General features: G+C 40.7%; 1 protein-coding gene across 1 annotated transcript; it reads left to right on the top strand.

Annotated features, from left to right (window-relative positions):
- Window positions 1-154: 154 nt before the first annotated feature.
- LOC114689294 (vomeronasal type-2 receptor 116-like) lies at window positions 155-10,907 on the top strand. The gene is made up of 4 exons (XM_028863647.2): window positions 155-880; window positions 1,728-1,952; window positions 2,726-2,849; window positions 9,955-10,907. Exons 1-4 carry the CDS (start codon window positions 170-172, stop codon window positions 10,857-10,859), a joined length of 1,965 nt encoding a protein of 654 aa, XP_028719480.1. The 5' UTR covers window positions 155-169; the 3' UTR covers window positions 10,860-10,907.
- Window positions 10,908-18,307: the final 7,400 nt, after the last annotated feature.

Below are 18,307 nucleotides of genomic sequence, written 5' to 3'. Positions count from 1 at the left end.
CAACTCATATCTAGGAATGAAGATCCTGCCTATTATATTCCTCACATTGCTTTCTTTGTTCTTTATCCTTTAGATTTTCTTTGGACCATTTCATCCTCATCTGAGTGATAATGTCCTATTTCCCTATGTCTACCAGATAGCACACAAGGATACATGTTTGCCCAAGGCCATGGTCTCTTTGATGCTTTATTTTACATGGACCTGGGTAGGACTGGTTGTCTCAGATGATGACCAGGGGATTCAGTTTCTCTCAGACTTAAGAGAAGAGATGCAAAGAAATGGAGTCTGCTTAGCTTTTGTGAATGTGATCTCAGATAACATGCAATTGTACACAGCAAGGGCTGAAATATATGACAAACAAATCATGGCATCATCAGCAAAGGTTGTTATTATTTATGGTGAAATGAACTCTACTCTAGAAGTCAGCTTCAGAAGGTGGGCCTATTTAGGTATACAGAGAATCTGGGTCACCACCTCACATTGGGATGTCAACACAAGTAAGAGAGATTTCAGCCTTGAGCCCTTCCAAGGGACTATCACTTTTGCACAGCACCATGGTAAAGTTTCCAAATTTAGGCATTTTATACAAATAGTGAACATTTCCAAATATCCAGTAGACATTTCTCAGATGAGAACGAAGTGGAATTATTATAACTGTTCAGTCTCTGAGACCAACTTTAGCTCAATGAATTATTACTTATTCAGCACTATGTTAGAGTGGTTATCACAACACAAATTTGACATGGTCATGAGTGCAGAAGGTTACAATTTATACAATGCTGTGTACGCTGTTGCCCACACCTACCATGAAATTGTTTATCAACTAGTAGATTCTCAGCCTATAGCTGAACTCAGAGGAATATTCCGTGACTGTCATCAGGTAAATTATCTTACTTTCCATCATTCTTAAGTCATTATATTTCTAAATGGCCCCACAAGTGTTCATATGTACTTATCAGGGACTGTTCTATTAATACAAAGATTTATCACATCTCCCTAATATGAATATTTTATGTTGATAAATTGACTTCACAAGATTAACACTCAATGGATGACAACTATTTGTATATGAAGTAGTTATTTTTGTGAGAATGTATCTCAACATTTTAACAAATGTGTTTAATATTGGAAATACTCACTGAAAATGTTATCATAAAATCCTTAAGTGACAACTAAAAGAGAATTTCTTTCTAGAGATACAAAATATGTATTGATAAACATCATAAATAATTATTTATATGAAGTGTCAATGTTGACAAATAATGACTGCTTGATGTTAATAATTTTACTTTTATCTCTTATATGTATAATGTGTTTGCATGATTTGCATTCCCTCTATTCCTTTCAAAAACTTCCAGTCCTCTCACTGCCTAATTACACAACCTGTCTCTTTTTAAAATTAATTTTTGCTACACACACATATTCAAATTAACCCCCACACACTTAAGTAAAATCATCCCTTTGGACAGTTTCCATGCAAATAACAAATGTTCAGATCTCTTCCACTAAGTTATTATTTGATAACATTTCTTTTATTTACACCATGAATAAAGCACATGAAGTGTAACAAAATGTAATTACACATGAGATATCTTATATTAACTTGATAGGATATCATCAATATTGTTGTCTTTTCTGGAACACATTGAAAATTATGGGTCATTCACAATGTCACTTTGCCTTACTAGATAAGCAAAGGTAATCAATTAATGATGCATCTCACTTAGATGGCTTCTTTGCTGAAGAACAGGGTATTTACTAACCCTATTGGAGAGCTGGTGGACATGAATCTGAGAGGAAAACTGTGCGCAGACTATGACATATACAACATTTGGAATTTCCCACAAGGCTTTGGATTAAAGGTGAAACTAGGAAGTTATTCCTCCTATTTCCCACAGAGCCAACAACTGCACATTTCTGAAGACTTAGAGCAGACCATGGGAGCAACACTGGTGTGTACATGGTCATTTTAATTCCTTGCAGTACATCTGTGCTACAAAAAATGTGTGGGATCAGAGTGGTGGCTGGGTGGTTAACAACAATCTCCGCTCTTGGGAAGAGCCCAAGCTCAGTTCACACAGCTCTGTTTTTGATGGTTCACAACTTCCAATATGTCCAGGTTATGGTGATACAATCCTTTGGGTATCCAATAGACACCTAGAGTTGTATTTCAATTCACCTCACACCACAGAAACAGATATACGAAATAAAAACAAAATATGTAGATCATTAATATTTTGTTACTAGATAGAAACCATGAAATTTTGTGATTCTGTGTCAACATCTTTATAGCTTAATCAAGGATAGCATGTAATTGTTTCCAGAAACATATTTCTAGATCCCAAACTTTCATTTTAACGTAAAATTTTAAACCTGTGAGAGACTCCTACCACATGCCCAGGTTTTTTCGTTCTGTGACTCTATATACTCCCACTCTGTCTTCTCCCCCACCCAAGTCATCATGCTTGATTTTGATTTTAAACACTTCGGGAGCAATGCATGCCTCCTAAGCATGCCTTTTGGATCATTTCAATCAGGGAAGACACAATTTCTAATCTCTATAATCAAACTTGATACATACAATGTGACTCAATGTAATAAATATTGTAGGTCCTTCAACTTCATTTCAGGCTTACAGAAAATGCTCAGATACCTGAATATGATATGTAATGTGTGATAATAGAAGAATATTTGAAACCTGTGTCTGTTATTTTATTTGTTTCAGCTTCTGACTTCTACATGCAGTGTGACATGCACTCCTGGATTCAGGAAATTTCATAAGGAACACACAGCAGACTGCTGCTTTGACTGTGCCTGGTGCCCAGAGAATGAGGTTTCCAATGAGACCGGTATGTGTTTGTCTGCAGAAGACATTGCTGAAATGGAATATCTTCTCCTTTCAAAAATAGAAAAGTCCTTGAAGGAAACTGAAGACATAAAATATGTGATTTTAATAGAATCATTTCTCTGATATCAAACATAATATGAACTCTGAGAGAAAATTGAACTGTCTTCCTTAAATATCACATCTTGCTCATACAATGAAGGTTACACAATCTATATTTTCCAAAAAAATCTTTTTTTCAATAAAAATTTTGCAGTCATTTTACACACCAATCAGAGATCCCTCTCTTCCCTCCTTCAGCCTTCCCCCCAACTTAACTCCATTCTGTACAACAAGAAGGGAAGGCCTCCCACGGGTAGGCACATCCAGTAGAGGCAAGTCCAAGCCCTTCCCCTGGCTCAAGGCTTCACGGGGTGTCCCATTATAGGTAGTGAGTGCTAAAATGGCCTCTCATGTATCAGATGGATTCTGTCCTGCTGTGGGATGTTCTGTATGGCAAATGTGTTGCTCTGATTGGTCAATAAATAAAACATTGATTGGCCAATGGCTAGGCAGGAAGTATAGGCAGGACTAACAGAGAGGAGGAAAGAAAGAACAGGAAGGCAGAAGGAGTCACTGCCAGCCGCTGCCAGGACAAGCAGCATGTGAAGATCCCAGTAAGCCACAACCTGTTGCTAGAGTTTTCCGGCCTTGCCCACAGTCAGGACAAATCTTTGTCACCTGCCAGTCCCACAGCCGCTCAGACCCAACCAAGTAAACACAGAGACTTATATTGCTTACAAACTGTATGGCCATGGCAGGCTTCTTGCTAACTGTTCTTATAGCTTAAATTAATCCATTTCCATAAATCTATACCTTGCCACATGGCTGGTGGCTTACCGGTGACTTCACATGCTGCTGGTCATGGCGGCAGCGGCTGGCAGTGTCTCCCTGCCTCAGCCTTCCGCTTCCCAGAATTCTCCTCTCTCCTTGTCCCACCTACTTCCTGCCTGGCCACTGGCCAATCAGTGTTTTATTTATTGACCAATCAGAGCAATTTGACATACAGACCATCCCACAGCAAAACACTGATTGGCCAATGGCTAGGCAGGAAGTATAGGCAGGACTAACAGAGAGGAGAAAAGAAAGAACAGGAAGGCAGAAGGAGTCACTACCAGCCACTGCCAGGACAAGCAGCATGTGAAGATCCCAGTAAGCCACAACCCATGTTGCAAGGTATAGATTTATGGAAATTGATTAATTTAAGCTATAAGAACATTTAGTAAGAAGCCTGCCATGGCCATACAGTTTGTAAGCAATATAAGTCTCTGTGTTTACTTGGTTGGGTCTGAGCGGCCATGGGACTGGCGGTGACAAAGATTTGTCTTGACTGTGGGCCAGGCAAGAAAACTCTAGTTACACTGTCCTTCCTCCAGGGGGCCTCAAAGCAGATCAAGCTACACAACTGTGTCATGATGCAGAGAGCATAGTCCAATCCCATACAGGCTCCACAGCCATTGATCCCACTTTCATGAGTTTCCACAAGTTTGGTTTGGTCATCCCTGCATCCCTGCATGTTTCCCCATCATGGTCTTGATGTCACTGCTCACAGAATCCCTATTCTCTCTCTTTGATTGGATTCCTGGAGCACTGCCTGGTGCTTGGCTGTGGATTTCGATATAGGCTTCCATCAGTTACTGGATGAAGACTCTATGATAACAGATTACTAGAGCAGGACAGTTCAAGCACCCTCACCACTATTTCTAGTTGTCCAAGCTGGGGTCATCTTTGTGGATTCCTGGCAACTTCCCTTGTACCCACTTTCTCTCTATCCCCATGACATCTCCCTCTATCATGATATCTCTTTCATTGCATTCTCCCTCCATCACTTTTCCAGCTTGACCATCCCATTCTCTTACGTTCTCATGCCCCATACCCTACCCTTTATTGCCACACCTCACCCCCAGTTCACTCATGGAAATCTCAACTATTCACCCTTCCTAGGGTGATCCATGCATCACTCTTTGGGTCTTCCTTGTTAGTTAGCTTCTCTGTAGCTGTGGTATACAGCCTGGTTATCATTTCCTTTACATCTAGTATCCACTTATGAGAGAGTACATACCATGTTTGTCTTTTTGAGTCTGGGTGACCTCACTCTGGATGAGTCTTCAACTGTTTCCTTCACATGATTAATTTTTTTCATGGTTTTCTTAGGTTTCTTTAAGGGAATTATTGATTTCTTCACATTTTTATCTGTCTTTTCCTCAATTTTTAAGGGAATTCTTCATTTGCTCTTTAAAGACCTCTAGTATCTTCATGAATTATCTTTAAGATTACTTTCTTCTGCTTCTGCTGCATTGTGCTGTTCAGGTCTTGCTGTTGTAGAAGAGGAAGGTTCTGGTGATGCCATATTGCTCTTTATGTTGTTATATGTATTTTTGCACTCATGTCTGCTCTTCTCTTCCTCCAATAGGTGCAAGTGGTGCCTGTGTCTGAGTGAGCTGCTATGGTCCACTCTGTGCTTCCTGTGTCTGTGTCTTAAACTTAGCTCTTGGTCTAATTGGAGCTGGCAGATTCTGTATCTTGGGGAGCTGCTCTTGGTCCAATCCAAGCTAGGTGATTCTGTGAATTAGGGAGCCACTCCTGGTTTTATCAGGGCTCTTCGTCCAGTCAGAGCTGACAGATTCTGTGTCTCAGGAAGCCACTCTTGGTCCAATTAGAGATGGCACTTTGGTTTCTGTGTCTCAGGATGTAACTTGGGTCACAGGCAGATGGGTATTGGGGTAGGGTGGGAGTCTTGTAAATTGCAGGGTTTTGGGGGGGGCTCATGGATGAGTTTTCTCTGCTGGCCTGCAACTGGGGCAGAGGTGGGTGGGGGTTCCCAGGACTGGCTGTGTCCAAGGGCCTAGATCCTAGAGGCAGTACTCACTGGTTGGGAGAAGAGTCCCTCACTCCAAAAATGTTTAATGAAAACCAGAAATATTTTGTAATTTATTCTACAAGAATACTTTGAACACAGTATTGCTATCCATATGTCTAATCTTCCTTCACCAATTGTACGAATTGAATTTAAAACCATATCAGCCAGTCCACATTATTGTCTACCTGGCACACAGTTTATCACTGATGAGGACCAGAGAGAGTTTCAGACTCTTGTATTTAATGAAATATATTTAAGACCTTGAGAAATAGCTTACAGAGCAAATCAATTACTATGAAATGATTAGGATGAGTATTCAGATCCCAAGAATACACCCAAAGATGTGATAGTATTCTTCAGCAATCACATCCTACCAAGAGATAAGAAAAGTTTTCAGAATAGCCATAATCTTGCATCTCATCTAGGTTGGAAAGTGTAGTTGGGAACAAAAAGAGACTTTCTGAAAGAGAGGGAACTGAAGAAAAACACCTGATGATTGTCTTTGGAACTGTAAATACATGCACAGATGCATGTGTGCTTACACTAAAATGCAAAAATCACTCACAAAATCACATATACACATTTATGCATACCATGTAAACATAAGCATATACTTAATTAAATTTTTTTAGTTTAAAATTAATTATGTCCCTTTCATTTCTCCCTTCATTACCAGCATTAGCCTCACTTGAAACACAGTGACATGTCTACTCAATTCTCAAATCAATAGCAAAAAGACTAGGATGGTAGATTAAATCCAAATACATTATATGTATGGATGAATTTTAAATACAATGTTAAAAATATGTAAATTTTTATGTTGTAATATATTCAAAATTCATGAGTTGTTTGGATTTTTTCTAATACACAGATGAGTGGTGGCAAGAACCAAAGTAAATGTGAAATTATAGATATCCACATAACAGATGTCATTGGAATAAAACATAGTAGAAAAAGTACATGTCCTTTTTTCCAAATATTTATATTAAATGTTGATGTTATGAACTTAAAGCAAAGGGCATTTTGGTGCATAAGAGTACAGCTTTCTTTAATGGAAATACTGATTTATGCAGTGTGTACCTGAGAGAATTGTCACTCATTGACTCCATATAAAGATACAGACCAATGACACAAGCAAAATGCACATACATAGCATTGTATCCCCTGCCTTGGTGATCTGGGCATACTGTCTTAGTCAGTGTTCTATTGCCATGAAGAGACACCATGAACATGAACATTTTTTTTTGGAAAAGCATTTAGTTGTGGCTCACTGACACTATCAGAGTTTCAGTCTATTGTTGTAATTACAAGGAGCCCGGCAGCACACAGGTAGATATGGTTCTGGAGAAGTGGCTGAGTGTTCTCTTTCCAGATCTTCAGGCAGAAGGAAGAGAGAGACACTGGGGCTACTTGTGTTTACTCAGAAACCAAAGCTCATCGTCAATGACACACTTCCTACAAAAATGTCATAGGTACTCCCACAAAAATAAATCAGTTAATCCTTTTCAAACATGCCTCTCCCTGGAGAACAAGCATAATAATCTAGGAGCCTGTGGGGGTCATTCTCACTCAAAACCCTATATAACAATCTCTGGTCCCCCTAGACTCATAGGCACATCATAATTTAAAATGCATTTAGTCCAAAGTCAAAAGTCCAGCAGGGCAAACTCCAAGTTCTGCATCTCCATGTCTGTTGTTAATGTACTCTCCAGATCTCCAATACCTTTCTGTTTTGTTGATTGCAACAAACTACTCTCTCTGGGGCTGGTTAATCACCCTGTCTGTAGGTATCTAGTAGATGCCTCATGACTCTGGCATGTCTAACTTCTTGGGATCTCCAATGAAATCTGCGCTTCACCTTACCTGCTTCTCTCAAAGGCATCTTTTGGCATCCATGTAGGGACACCTTGGACAAATACCTGTCCTAGTGGCCTTACTTAGCTGTGATGGAGGTTCCATACCTGCCTTCTTCAATCCTTTGCTCAAAGCCAGATCCATGTGACCAAATCTTCCAATGTTTTCTGCTTATTAGGATGTTCAAATACAGTTTTACCTGATTTTTATTTTTGATGATTTCTTTCACCAAAACCTAATGTATTTCATTTCACAAGTTGGAACCTTAGCTCAGTGTGTTCTTGCCTTGATGTTGTCATTACCTTTACTCCATTTAGCAACAAGCTTTCCTTTAAATGTTTTATCTCTTTAACCTCTGGAAATACCTACCTTACACTTCTTGGGGCTCCTTTTCTTCTCAAATCATTTGTTTAGTATTTTCCCATGCTCACCTAGCTCCTTTTCATTATGAATTTGAATAAGAGTGACAACTAATAACTATATAAGGAAGTCAATGTTGCTCAAGTTTTCCTGGTCTTGCCTGGCCCATGGTCAGGACAAATCTCTGTCACCCACCAGTCCTGCAGCCAAGTAAACACGAAGACTTATATTACTTATAAACTGTTTGGCCATGGCAGGCTCCTTGCTATCCAGTTCTTATATCTTAAATTAACCCATTTCTGTTAATCTACATGTCACCACATGTTCTATGGCTTTACTTGTTGCCTTTACATGTTGCTCCCTGAATGGCAGGCTGGCATCTCCTAACTCAGCCTTCCACTTCCCACAATTCTCTTCTCTGCTTGTCCAGCCTAGCCTATACTTCCTACCTGGCTACTGGCCAATCACTGTTTTATTTATCAATCAATCAGAGCAACACATTCACAGCAACCCCAGCAAGACAACACTAGACTATCTTAAAATTTCCTCAATTTTCCTAATTCAAAACTCTTCAGTTTGGCCTCAGACATATTTTTGGGCCAGGACAAATAGGAACCACACTCTTCATCAAAATATTAAAGGAACAGTCTCTGAGCCATTTTAATATTTTTTTTAGATCACACAGCAAATTGGCTTTAATTATCAGCTTGGCAGAGTACAGAGTTACCTTGGAATGGGGTCATAATAAGGGATTGGCTAGGCCAGGCTTGCTTGTGATTGTATTGATAGTTGAGTTGGAAAAACCCAGCCTACTGTGGGAGGCACCACTCCCTAGGCAGGGGTCCTGGACTGTGTTAAGTGTGGCAAGCCAGCTGTGTGGTGGCAAGCAAGCATTCATTTCTCTCTGCTCTTGACTGTAGGCAAAGCGCCTGGCTAGGTTCCTGCTGCTGTGACTTCCCTAAAATAACAGACTGCAGCCTGGAACTGTCAGCTGAAATAAACTTCTCTTCCTCCTAACTTGGTTCATTTTACTAATTTTTATGCCTATGAAGCTGCTTGAGTTTCAGAGGTTCCCACTGTTCAAATATCCCTCAGGACTGCTTTCCATGCTCCCAATAGCATGGCCCATGAAGCCTTACTTAAAATATTCAACTGCTTTCCTAATCCATAGTTCCAAAGGCCACATTTTGGCAACTAGAAGCATGGCTGGGCCTGTCACAGCAATATTGCACTCCTCCCTATTATTTTTGTCTTCATGTGTGTTATATTACAGTGAAGAGACACCATAACCATGACAAGACTTATGAATAAAGCATTTAATTCAGGCTTGCTTACAGTATTAATCCATTGTCATAATGTCAGGGAACATATCAGAACAGAGACAGACAAAGTTCTGGAGATGAGTGTTCTACATCCAGATCCTCAGGAGCATGAAGAGAGAGACATTGGAGTGTGCTTGAGCTTTTGAAAAAATGAAAGCCCATCCTCAGTGATACACTTTTCCCAACAAGGTCACACCTACTCCAATAAGAACACATATTTTAATCTTTTCAAATAGGTCCATTCCCTAATGACGAAGCAATCACATCTCTGAGCATATAGAAGCCTCTCTCACTTTATCCACCACACATTCACAGTACAAATGTCTGTAGATAAGAAGTATAATGTATGAGAAATTAACCAAGGTGAGCTGTTATTATTACCACTTATAAACCCTAAGAAATCAAGTATTTTCCTTATTTTAAACCTTTCATAAACATGGAAGTTGATAAATGGGAATAAGAAGCTTCTCTGTTCCCTTTATTGTAAAGATGGTGATTTCTATCACCAAGGATGGATTGCTACAGAGCAGCCTGACCTCGCTGCTCCTTATAGCAACAAGGAAAAAATTATCAATGAACACACAAAAAAAAACAGTTATTGAGGTATCCTCTGATTAATACAGACACTAAAAGATTAAGACTATAATCATGAAATTTTTAATTTCCTTCTGCAGATATGGAACAGTGTGTTCGCTGTCCAGAGGATCAGTATTCCAACCCAGAGCACACACGCTGCCTGCAAAGACATGTCTCCTTTCTAGCTTATGAAGAACCATTGGGGATGACTCTGGCCTGCATGTCCCTGTGCTTCTCTGCCCTCTCGGCTCTTGTTCTTGGTGCTTTTGTGAAGTACAATGACACTCCCACTGTGAAGGCCAATAACCGCATTCTCAGCTACATCCTACTGATCTCCATCACAATCTGTTTCCTCTGCTCATTGCTCTTCATTGGGCATCCCCACATAGTCACCTGTATCCTTCAGCAGACCACATTTGGAGTCTTTTTCACAGTGGCTGTGTCTACGGTCTTGGCCAAGACTATTACGGTTGTCTTGGCCTTCAAGCTCACAACTCCAGGAAAAAGGATGAGAGTGATGCTGGTATCAGGGGCACCCAAATTTGTTATTCCCATCTGTACCCTGGTCCAACTAATTCTCTGTGGAATCTGGCTGGTCACATCCCCTCCCTTTATTGATGCAGATACACACTCTGAACATGGACAGATCATCATTGTGTGCAACAAAGGCTCAGTCATTGCATTCCATTTTGTATTGGGATACTTGGGCTCCTTGGCTCTGGGAAGCTTCACTGTGGCTTTCTTGGCCCGAAATCTTCCTGACATATTCAATGAAGCTAAATTTCTGACCTTCAGCATGCTGGTGTTCTGCTGTGTCTGGGTCACCTTTCTCCCTGTCTACCACAGCACGAAGGGGAAGGTCATGGTGGCTGTGGAGGTGCTCTCCATCTTGGCCTCCAGTGCAGGGTTGTTAGGGTGCATCTTTGTCCCAAAATGTTATGTTATTTTCATAAGGCCAGATTTAAATTCTCTTCAAAAGTTCAGGGATAAATCACTTTATTGACCCATTCATAGTTTTAAGACCTTTAGATGACACTTATAATATCTGTGTTCCATTTCCTTGGAGTGACCCCCTCTTCCATTCTCAACTTTCATCATTTTCCCATCCAGTTTATCAAGTTTCATAATGTCATCTTATTGAACACATCTTGGTGGTAATGTGGGTGAGACTTTACTGTATACACTCTACACTTCATAGTACACATATTCTCACAGAAATCTCCCTCATCTTCAGGCTCTCAAGATCTTTCCTTCCTTCTTCAATGTTCCCTGGTCCTTTGGTTGGGAGGGTTTTGTAGATGGATTGATTGCTTGGATCTAAATGTATATGCTGAATGGGAGGGATCATTCATAAATAAACCCTGTTAGTCTTTATTCCCACCTATTTCTCTATGTGGTATCCTGAAGAGTACTTTCTAGCTACTTGCATGATATTCAGTAGGGCAAAATCTTCTACTTGGGCACCAGGTAGACTTTTTCATATTTGATGACAGAAGTAAGTATTATCCCCTGGAATATCACCTCAGCAGCTGGTGCTAGAGAGAAATCCCAACCCTCAAGCCTCAGGGATCTATATGGAAAAAGATGTGGAAATATTTAAAGAGGCAGAGGTAGTGGACGTCTTCATGGAAGCATTATAACCTAGAAATCGATAGGACTAGACAATCACATGAAATCACAACAGTGTTGGAAACATACAAAAATCTGCAGTGGCACCAGCCAAAAATATCACAGTACTAACAAGTAGACAGGGACTCAAATCCCATCACTAAACAAGAAATAGTTTGCAGTTCTTGCCTTTTGCAAAAGAGACAACATTTTCTAGAATGGTGTTCCAATGGTTATTTCAACCACACTCCCAGGAATTGTCATGCATTTTGTTGTAGTTGGCCATACAAGATACATTTCATGAGTTTTTATTTTGTGTGTTTTGGGCAGGGGGCTTCTTTTTATTTTTCTTTCTTCGGACATTGTTTTATTTTATTCTTTGTGCTTATTTGTTATGATTTCCATTTATGATTTGGTTTGTTTAAGACAGATAAGAAATATAGGAAATAGGATTCAAAGATAAGTGTGGAGGATTGGGGAGTAATTTACATGGGGGAAATATGATAAAAATATAGTATTTGGAAAAAAGATTTAATAAAAAGTAAAATTAGAAATACATGTATGAAATAACTAATTGAGTATGTGTTTACATATAAATGTTAAATGAATTGCACTTTTGGCATGATAGCAATTCCCTAAGATACACAAACCATCTTACAAGAATCTCAATATCAGGCATGAGAAACCTTTCTCTAGGTCTTTTTTCAGGGAATCCAAAATAAGCTCACAAACATATAAGCTGGGGACACTCATCTTGTTGCTTCCCAGAAATTGAAGATATGCCCTATTGCTGAAGACACCACACAAAATATAGACATGCAAGTATTGACATGGAATTGACTGGGAAGCCTCCTCCCTGAGGACCAGCTCTCAGAGTATTTGAAGGTGCTAAAAATTGCCAGGAGAGAAACACAATTTTTTAATTTAAGAATTTTTTCATTCATTTTACACACCAAATGTCCCCCTCTTCCATTCTCCTACCCCCCAGCCTACCCCTCCAAACACCTCTTACTCCCACCCATGAGAAGGCAAGGCCTTCCATGGGGAGGCACATCCAGTAGAGGCAAGTCTAAACCCTTCTCCCTGCCTCAAGGCTGCACAAGGTGTCCCACCACAGGTAGTGGGCTTAAAAAAGCCCACTCATGCACCAGGGAAGGATTCTTATCCTTCCACTAGGGGGCCATCGAAAGCTGGATCAGAGGTAAAGAGCACTGACTGTTCTTCTAGATGTCCTGAGATCTATTCCTAGCAACCACAGTGGGGCTCAAAACCATCTATAATGAGAGCTGGTGCCCTCTGCTGGTGTGCAGACAAAAAAGGTCTACATAATAAATAAATAAATAATAAACAAACAAGTAAATAAATAAATGTTAAAAAAGATAAATAAATGTAATTATAATACATTTTCAGCAATAAAGCCTATGAATCACCATAAAGTCTATCACAGCAAGATATATTTAAAGATGTGATTGTGGGAAGTTATATTTGGGGTAACCAACACCTGCTTAGTCATCTTTAATTCATCCCTCAACAGAAGGGAATTTATGTTTGTTACTGTAAACCTAGCCAAGTGCCAATGATTAGTGATGTCTTAGACTCTAAGGGGAAACCAATGCTTCCTCTTTCCTGAATCAGTATAATTCTGAAAACTTATTCTTCTATGCCTGGATAAGCATAGTCCAGAACACTCATGATAAAGCTTCTTCTTCAATACACTGAATCCAAAGCAGAAACACCCAACTTGTCAAAAGGTGAGGAACAAATGGGACACACAACACAATTACACACACACACACACACACACACACACACACACACACACACACACACGCAACATTTTGGTAAGGGTCAGAAAGACCAGTAAGACCTGGAAGACTAGGGTGTCTGCTGAGAAGGAGTGTCTTTTCTATGACAATGAAGCTGAACCTGTGATATCTTAACAATATTGTTATCTAATACAGCCTGCACAGTGAAAAGTAGACCTGTCAAAAAGATGAGAGAACTCTGACATGTCCACACCTCTACATCGAGAACTACAGGCAATCAATGATGCTGAGAGATGGTGATTCCATCCTCTTTACAGATGAGCTCAAACTAGAAGCAGTAACTGTACTCATCAGCTGTTTGTGTCTCTTTGTGTGTTGGTGTGCACATCTCTATCTCTCTAGGTATATAAACATAATGTTAATGAGAGTGTTTGAATTTTAGATGGAGGGTAGGGACATGAGATGGGGTAGAGGGAGAGGATGTGGTGGAAATGATGTAAATAGTTTTCTGCATGAAATCCTCATCAAGTAAAAATTTAAAAAAATCAAAATCCACAAAATATATTGTATAAAATGTCCAATAGAATAAAAAAAATGTGTATTTCTAAAAGATGCTCAACCATCAAGGAAGTGCAAATTAAAACTCTGTTAAGACACCATGTCACGCAGGACCTCCCTGCACTGATTGATAGAAACTTTGAGTGTCCTAGTTCCCAATTAGACAGTCCTTCTCTCTAGATCCTAGGCAATGGGTGCCCATTCCATGCCCCTTCCCAACCCACCACAGCCTCAGAGACTGGGCCACAGCATGTTCCCCATGCCACCATACTCCACCATTTCAGTGACCACTAGGGCCACAGGCACCACCTGCACAGATAGGTGGAAGAGTAACAACTTGAACCAAAGGCCTCAAATACTCCAATTGTTGGAAGAGTGACCATCAGAACCAAAGGTACCACCTGCACCAATTAGTGGAAGAGCAACCACTGGAGCCAGAGGCCACACATGCACTGATTGTTGGAAGAATGACCACAGGAGCCAGAGGCCCCACATCCTCCAAATGGAGGAAGAGCCCAAGGAAGTGGGAAGCACAATCTCCTGAGGCCTCAGAAACCCCAGAAGTCACAGGCCTCACCTGTAAGAGTTGGAAGATGAGATGGGTAGAGCATAGTATAAGAATACATTCAACAACATAAGGAGCAACATGGCACCACCAGAAATGAGCAGTTCTACAACAGCAAAACCTGGACATCCCAATGTAAATGAAACAGAAGAAAACAACACTAAAAATAACTTTATGAAGATGATATTGGCCCTTAAGTGGCAAATGAAAAATTCCCTTAAAGGAATGGAGGAAAATAAATAGAAAAAAATGGAAGAAATCAATAAATCCCTTAAATATCAAGAAAAAAAACAATCAAACATATGAGGAAAATAGTTTGTTTGAGTCGAAAATTGAACTAGAAGCAATAAAAAAAGACACAAACTGAAGGAAGGCTGGAATTGAGTAAACAAGTAAGAACTATAGAAGTAAGTGTTACCAAAAGATCACAAGAGACAGAAGAGAAAATCTTGGGCATTGAAGATACAATAAAAGAAACCATCAAAGAAAATTTTAAATTCAACAAATACTTAACACAAAATGTCCACAAATAAAATATCACACTTTCCCTTTTTGTCTAAATAAATAAAAATAATAATAATTTCCAGAGCTCAGCCTGGAACCAGGACGTGGATCTCTGCATCTGTTTCCATCAGTCACTGGATGAAGGCTCTAAGATAGCAGTTAGGGTATTCACTAATCTGGTCACCAGATTAAACCAGTCTAGGCACCCTCTTGACCATTGCTAATAGTCCAGGGGGGGGAGTCATCCTTGTAGATTCCTGAAAACTTCCCCAGTGCCCTGGCTCTTCTTATTCCCATGATATCTTCATTTATCATGGTATCTCTTTCAGGGAATCCAATCGATGACAGAGAGAAGGGATTCTATGGGCAAGGAACATTGAGACCAAGATGGGAAAACATACAGAGATGACTAGACACATTAGTGGAAACGCATGAATTGTGGACCAACAGCCAAAGAGCCTCTCTGGGACTGGACTTGGCCCTCTAGATAGTCAAGAAAGTTGTTTAGCTTGAATTGTTTAGGGGCCCTAGGCAGTGGGATTAGGATCCATCCATGGTACATGAGCTGGCATTTTGGAGTGCAGAGGCTATGGCAGGACACTTTGTGCAACCTTGGAGCAGGGATGAGGGTCTCGGACCATCCTCAACTGAATGCATTAGGCTCTGTTCATTCCCCGTGGGAGACCTTGCATTGGAGGAGGTGGGAATCAGGGTAAGGTGGGGGGGGAAACTTGGGGCCAGTAGGATGGAGAAGAGGATCTTTGGTTGGCATGTAAAATAAATAAAAAAATTAATAAAATAAAAACAGGAAAAAATTAAAATTAATAAAGATCCTGTATTTTATTTGGCAACCCACGGCCCTCCAGCCCGCCGAAAATCTACTAACTGGTCCAACTGTTGCCTGCCTATCCCTAGCCTCTGATGATGCCATAGAGCTCACACAATGAAGGAAGCAATCTGCTCTTCCCAGAACCAGTCAACATCCCAGGCTTTTGGATCCCCAGCTACTTTCCAATGTCAAGAGGAATTAGTCATGGATGATTTTTTTTTCATTTTTCCTTATTAAGAAATCTTATACTTTCTCCACATACCACCCACAGATCTCCCATCCTCCCTCCTCCCACCCCGTAGCCCTTTCTTATAAGCCACCCTACATCCCCACATCTCCCAAATTAAGGTCTCCCATGGGGAGTCACAGAGGCCCACACACTGAAACTAGGCAGACCCAAGTCCCTTCCCACTGCCCCAAGGCTATGCAGGGTGTTATACCACATGCACAGGATTCCCAGAAGCCTGCCCATGCACCAGGGACAGAGCCCGATCCCCATGCCTGGGTGCCCCCCCAAAGAGTTCAAGCCAAACAACCATCTTCCATATCCAGAGGGCCTAGTCCATCTGAGCCCCCCGTCCACAGTTCATGGGCTTCCACTAGTGTGGCTGGTCATCTCTGCACATCCTCCCATCATGATCTCAATATCCCCTGCCTGCAGAAGTCCTCCTTTCTCTTATCAATTGGATTCACAGAGCTCAGGCTTGTGCCTGGCTGTGGATTTCTGCATCTGCCTCCGTCAGTCACTGGACAAAGGCTCCATGATGACAGCTAGGTTATTTGCTAGACTGGTCGCCAAAGTAGACAAGTCCAGGCACCCTCTAGACTACTGCCAGCAGACCAAGATGGGGTCAACTTTGTGGATTCTTGTTAGCCTCTCCAGCACCCTGCCTCTTCCCATTCCCATGATGTCCTCATCTATCATGGTATCTTCCTCCCTGTCCTCCTACTCTGTCCCTGTTCTAACTTGACCCTCCCATTTCCCTATGTTCTCATACCTCACTCCTTGCCCTCTGCCACCCACCCACACCCAGTCCACTCATGTAGATCTCATCCACTTCTCCTTCACAGGGTCATCCATGTATCCCTACTAGGGTCTTTTTTATTAGCTAGCCTCTCTGCAGTTGTGGGTTGCAGTCTGGCCATCTCTTCTCTCCCATTTAGCATCCACTTATGAGTGAGTACATACTATGTTTGTCCTTCTGAGTCTGGGTTACCTCACTCAAGATGATACTTTCTAGGTGCATCCATTTGCCTGAAAATTTCATGATCTCATTGTTTTTTTTTTTTTTTTTTTTTTACTGCTGAGTAGTATTCCACTGTGTTTATGTGCCATATTTTCTTTATCCATTCTTCAGTTGAGGGGCATCTAGGTTGTTTCCAAGTTCTTGTTATTATGAATAATGTGGATATGAACATAACTGTAGATGTATCCAACCGTCTTATTAAATAAGAAACACAGAACCAATGTAAAAGAGAAACCCAAGAGGTCAGAGCTCAGAGCTAAAACCTTACCCTTCCTCCTGTGGTGGTCCTACCTCTCCAAAAGAGACCTACTTCCTATGTGTTTGTCTTCACAGTCTTTCTGTTCTGCCTTCTCATTGGTTGTAAACTCAAACACGTGACTGCCTGTAAGTACAGCCCTCCAGCTCTTAAAGGCATATGTCTCCAATGCTGGCTGTATCCCTGAACACACAGAGACTTACCTAGCTCTGCCTACCAAGTGCTGGGATTATAAGCGTACACCGCCACCACCACCCTGCTTTCCTATGGCTTGCTAATAGCTCTGACACCTGGGCAACTTTATTTATTAACATACAATTAAAATCACATTTCAGTACAAATAAAATACCACCATACATATTTGAGCATGTGTTCTTGTGGTAAGATTCAGCATTCCTTGGGAATATGCCCAATAGTGGCATAACTGGGTCTTGAGGAACACTTACTCCCAGTTTTCTGAGAAACTGCCATACTGATTTCCAGAATGGCTCTACATGTTTGCATTCCCACCAACAGTGTACGAGTGTTCCCCTTGCTCCATATTCTCTCCAACATAAGCTCTCTTCAGTGGTTTTGATCTTAGCCATTTTGACAGGTGTAAGATGGTATCTCAGAGTTGTTTTGATTTGCATTTCCCTGATGACTAAGGATGTTGAGCAATTTCTTAAATGCCTTTCAGCCATTTGAGATTCTTCTGTTGAGAATTCTCTGGTAAGCTCTGTACCCATTTTTTAATTGGATTGTTCAGTATTTTGATGTCAAGCTTTTTGAGTTCTATATATATTTTGAAGATCAGTCCTCTGTCAGATGTGGAGTTGGTGAAGATCTTTTTCCATTCTGTAGACTGTTGTTTGGTCTTATTGACTGTGTCCTTTGCTCTACAAAAGCTTCTCAGTTTTAAGAGGTCCCATTTATTAATTGTTGCTCTCAGTGTCTGTGCTACTGGTGTTATATTTAGGAAGTGGTCTCCTGTGACAATTCATTCCAGACTACTTCCTACTTTCTCTTCTATCAAGTTCAGTGTAACTGGATTTATGTTGAGGTCTTTGATCCACTTGGACTTGAATTTTGTGCATGGCAACAGATATAGATCTATTTGCAGTCTTCTGCATGTTGGC

This window comes from Peromyscus leucopus, unplaced genomic scaffold (assembly GCF_004664715.2).
Source record: "Peromyscus leucopus breed LL Stock unplaced genomic scaffold, UCI_PerLeu_2.1 scaffold_1641, whole genome shotgun sequence".
In the NCBI taxonomy this organism is placed as follows: domain Eukaryota; kingdom Metazoa; phylum Chordata; class Mammalia; order Rodentia; family Cricetidae; genus Peromyscus; species Peromyscus leucopus.
This window is presented reverse-complemented; position numbering and strand designations above follow the sequence as displayed.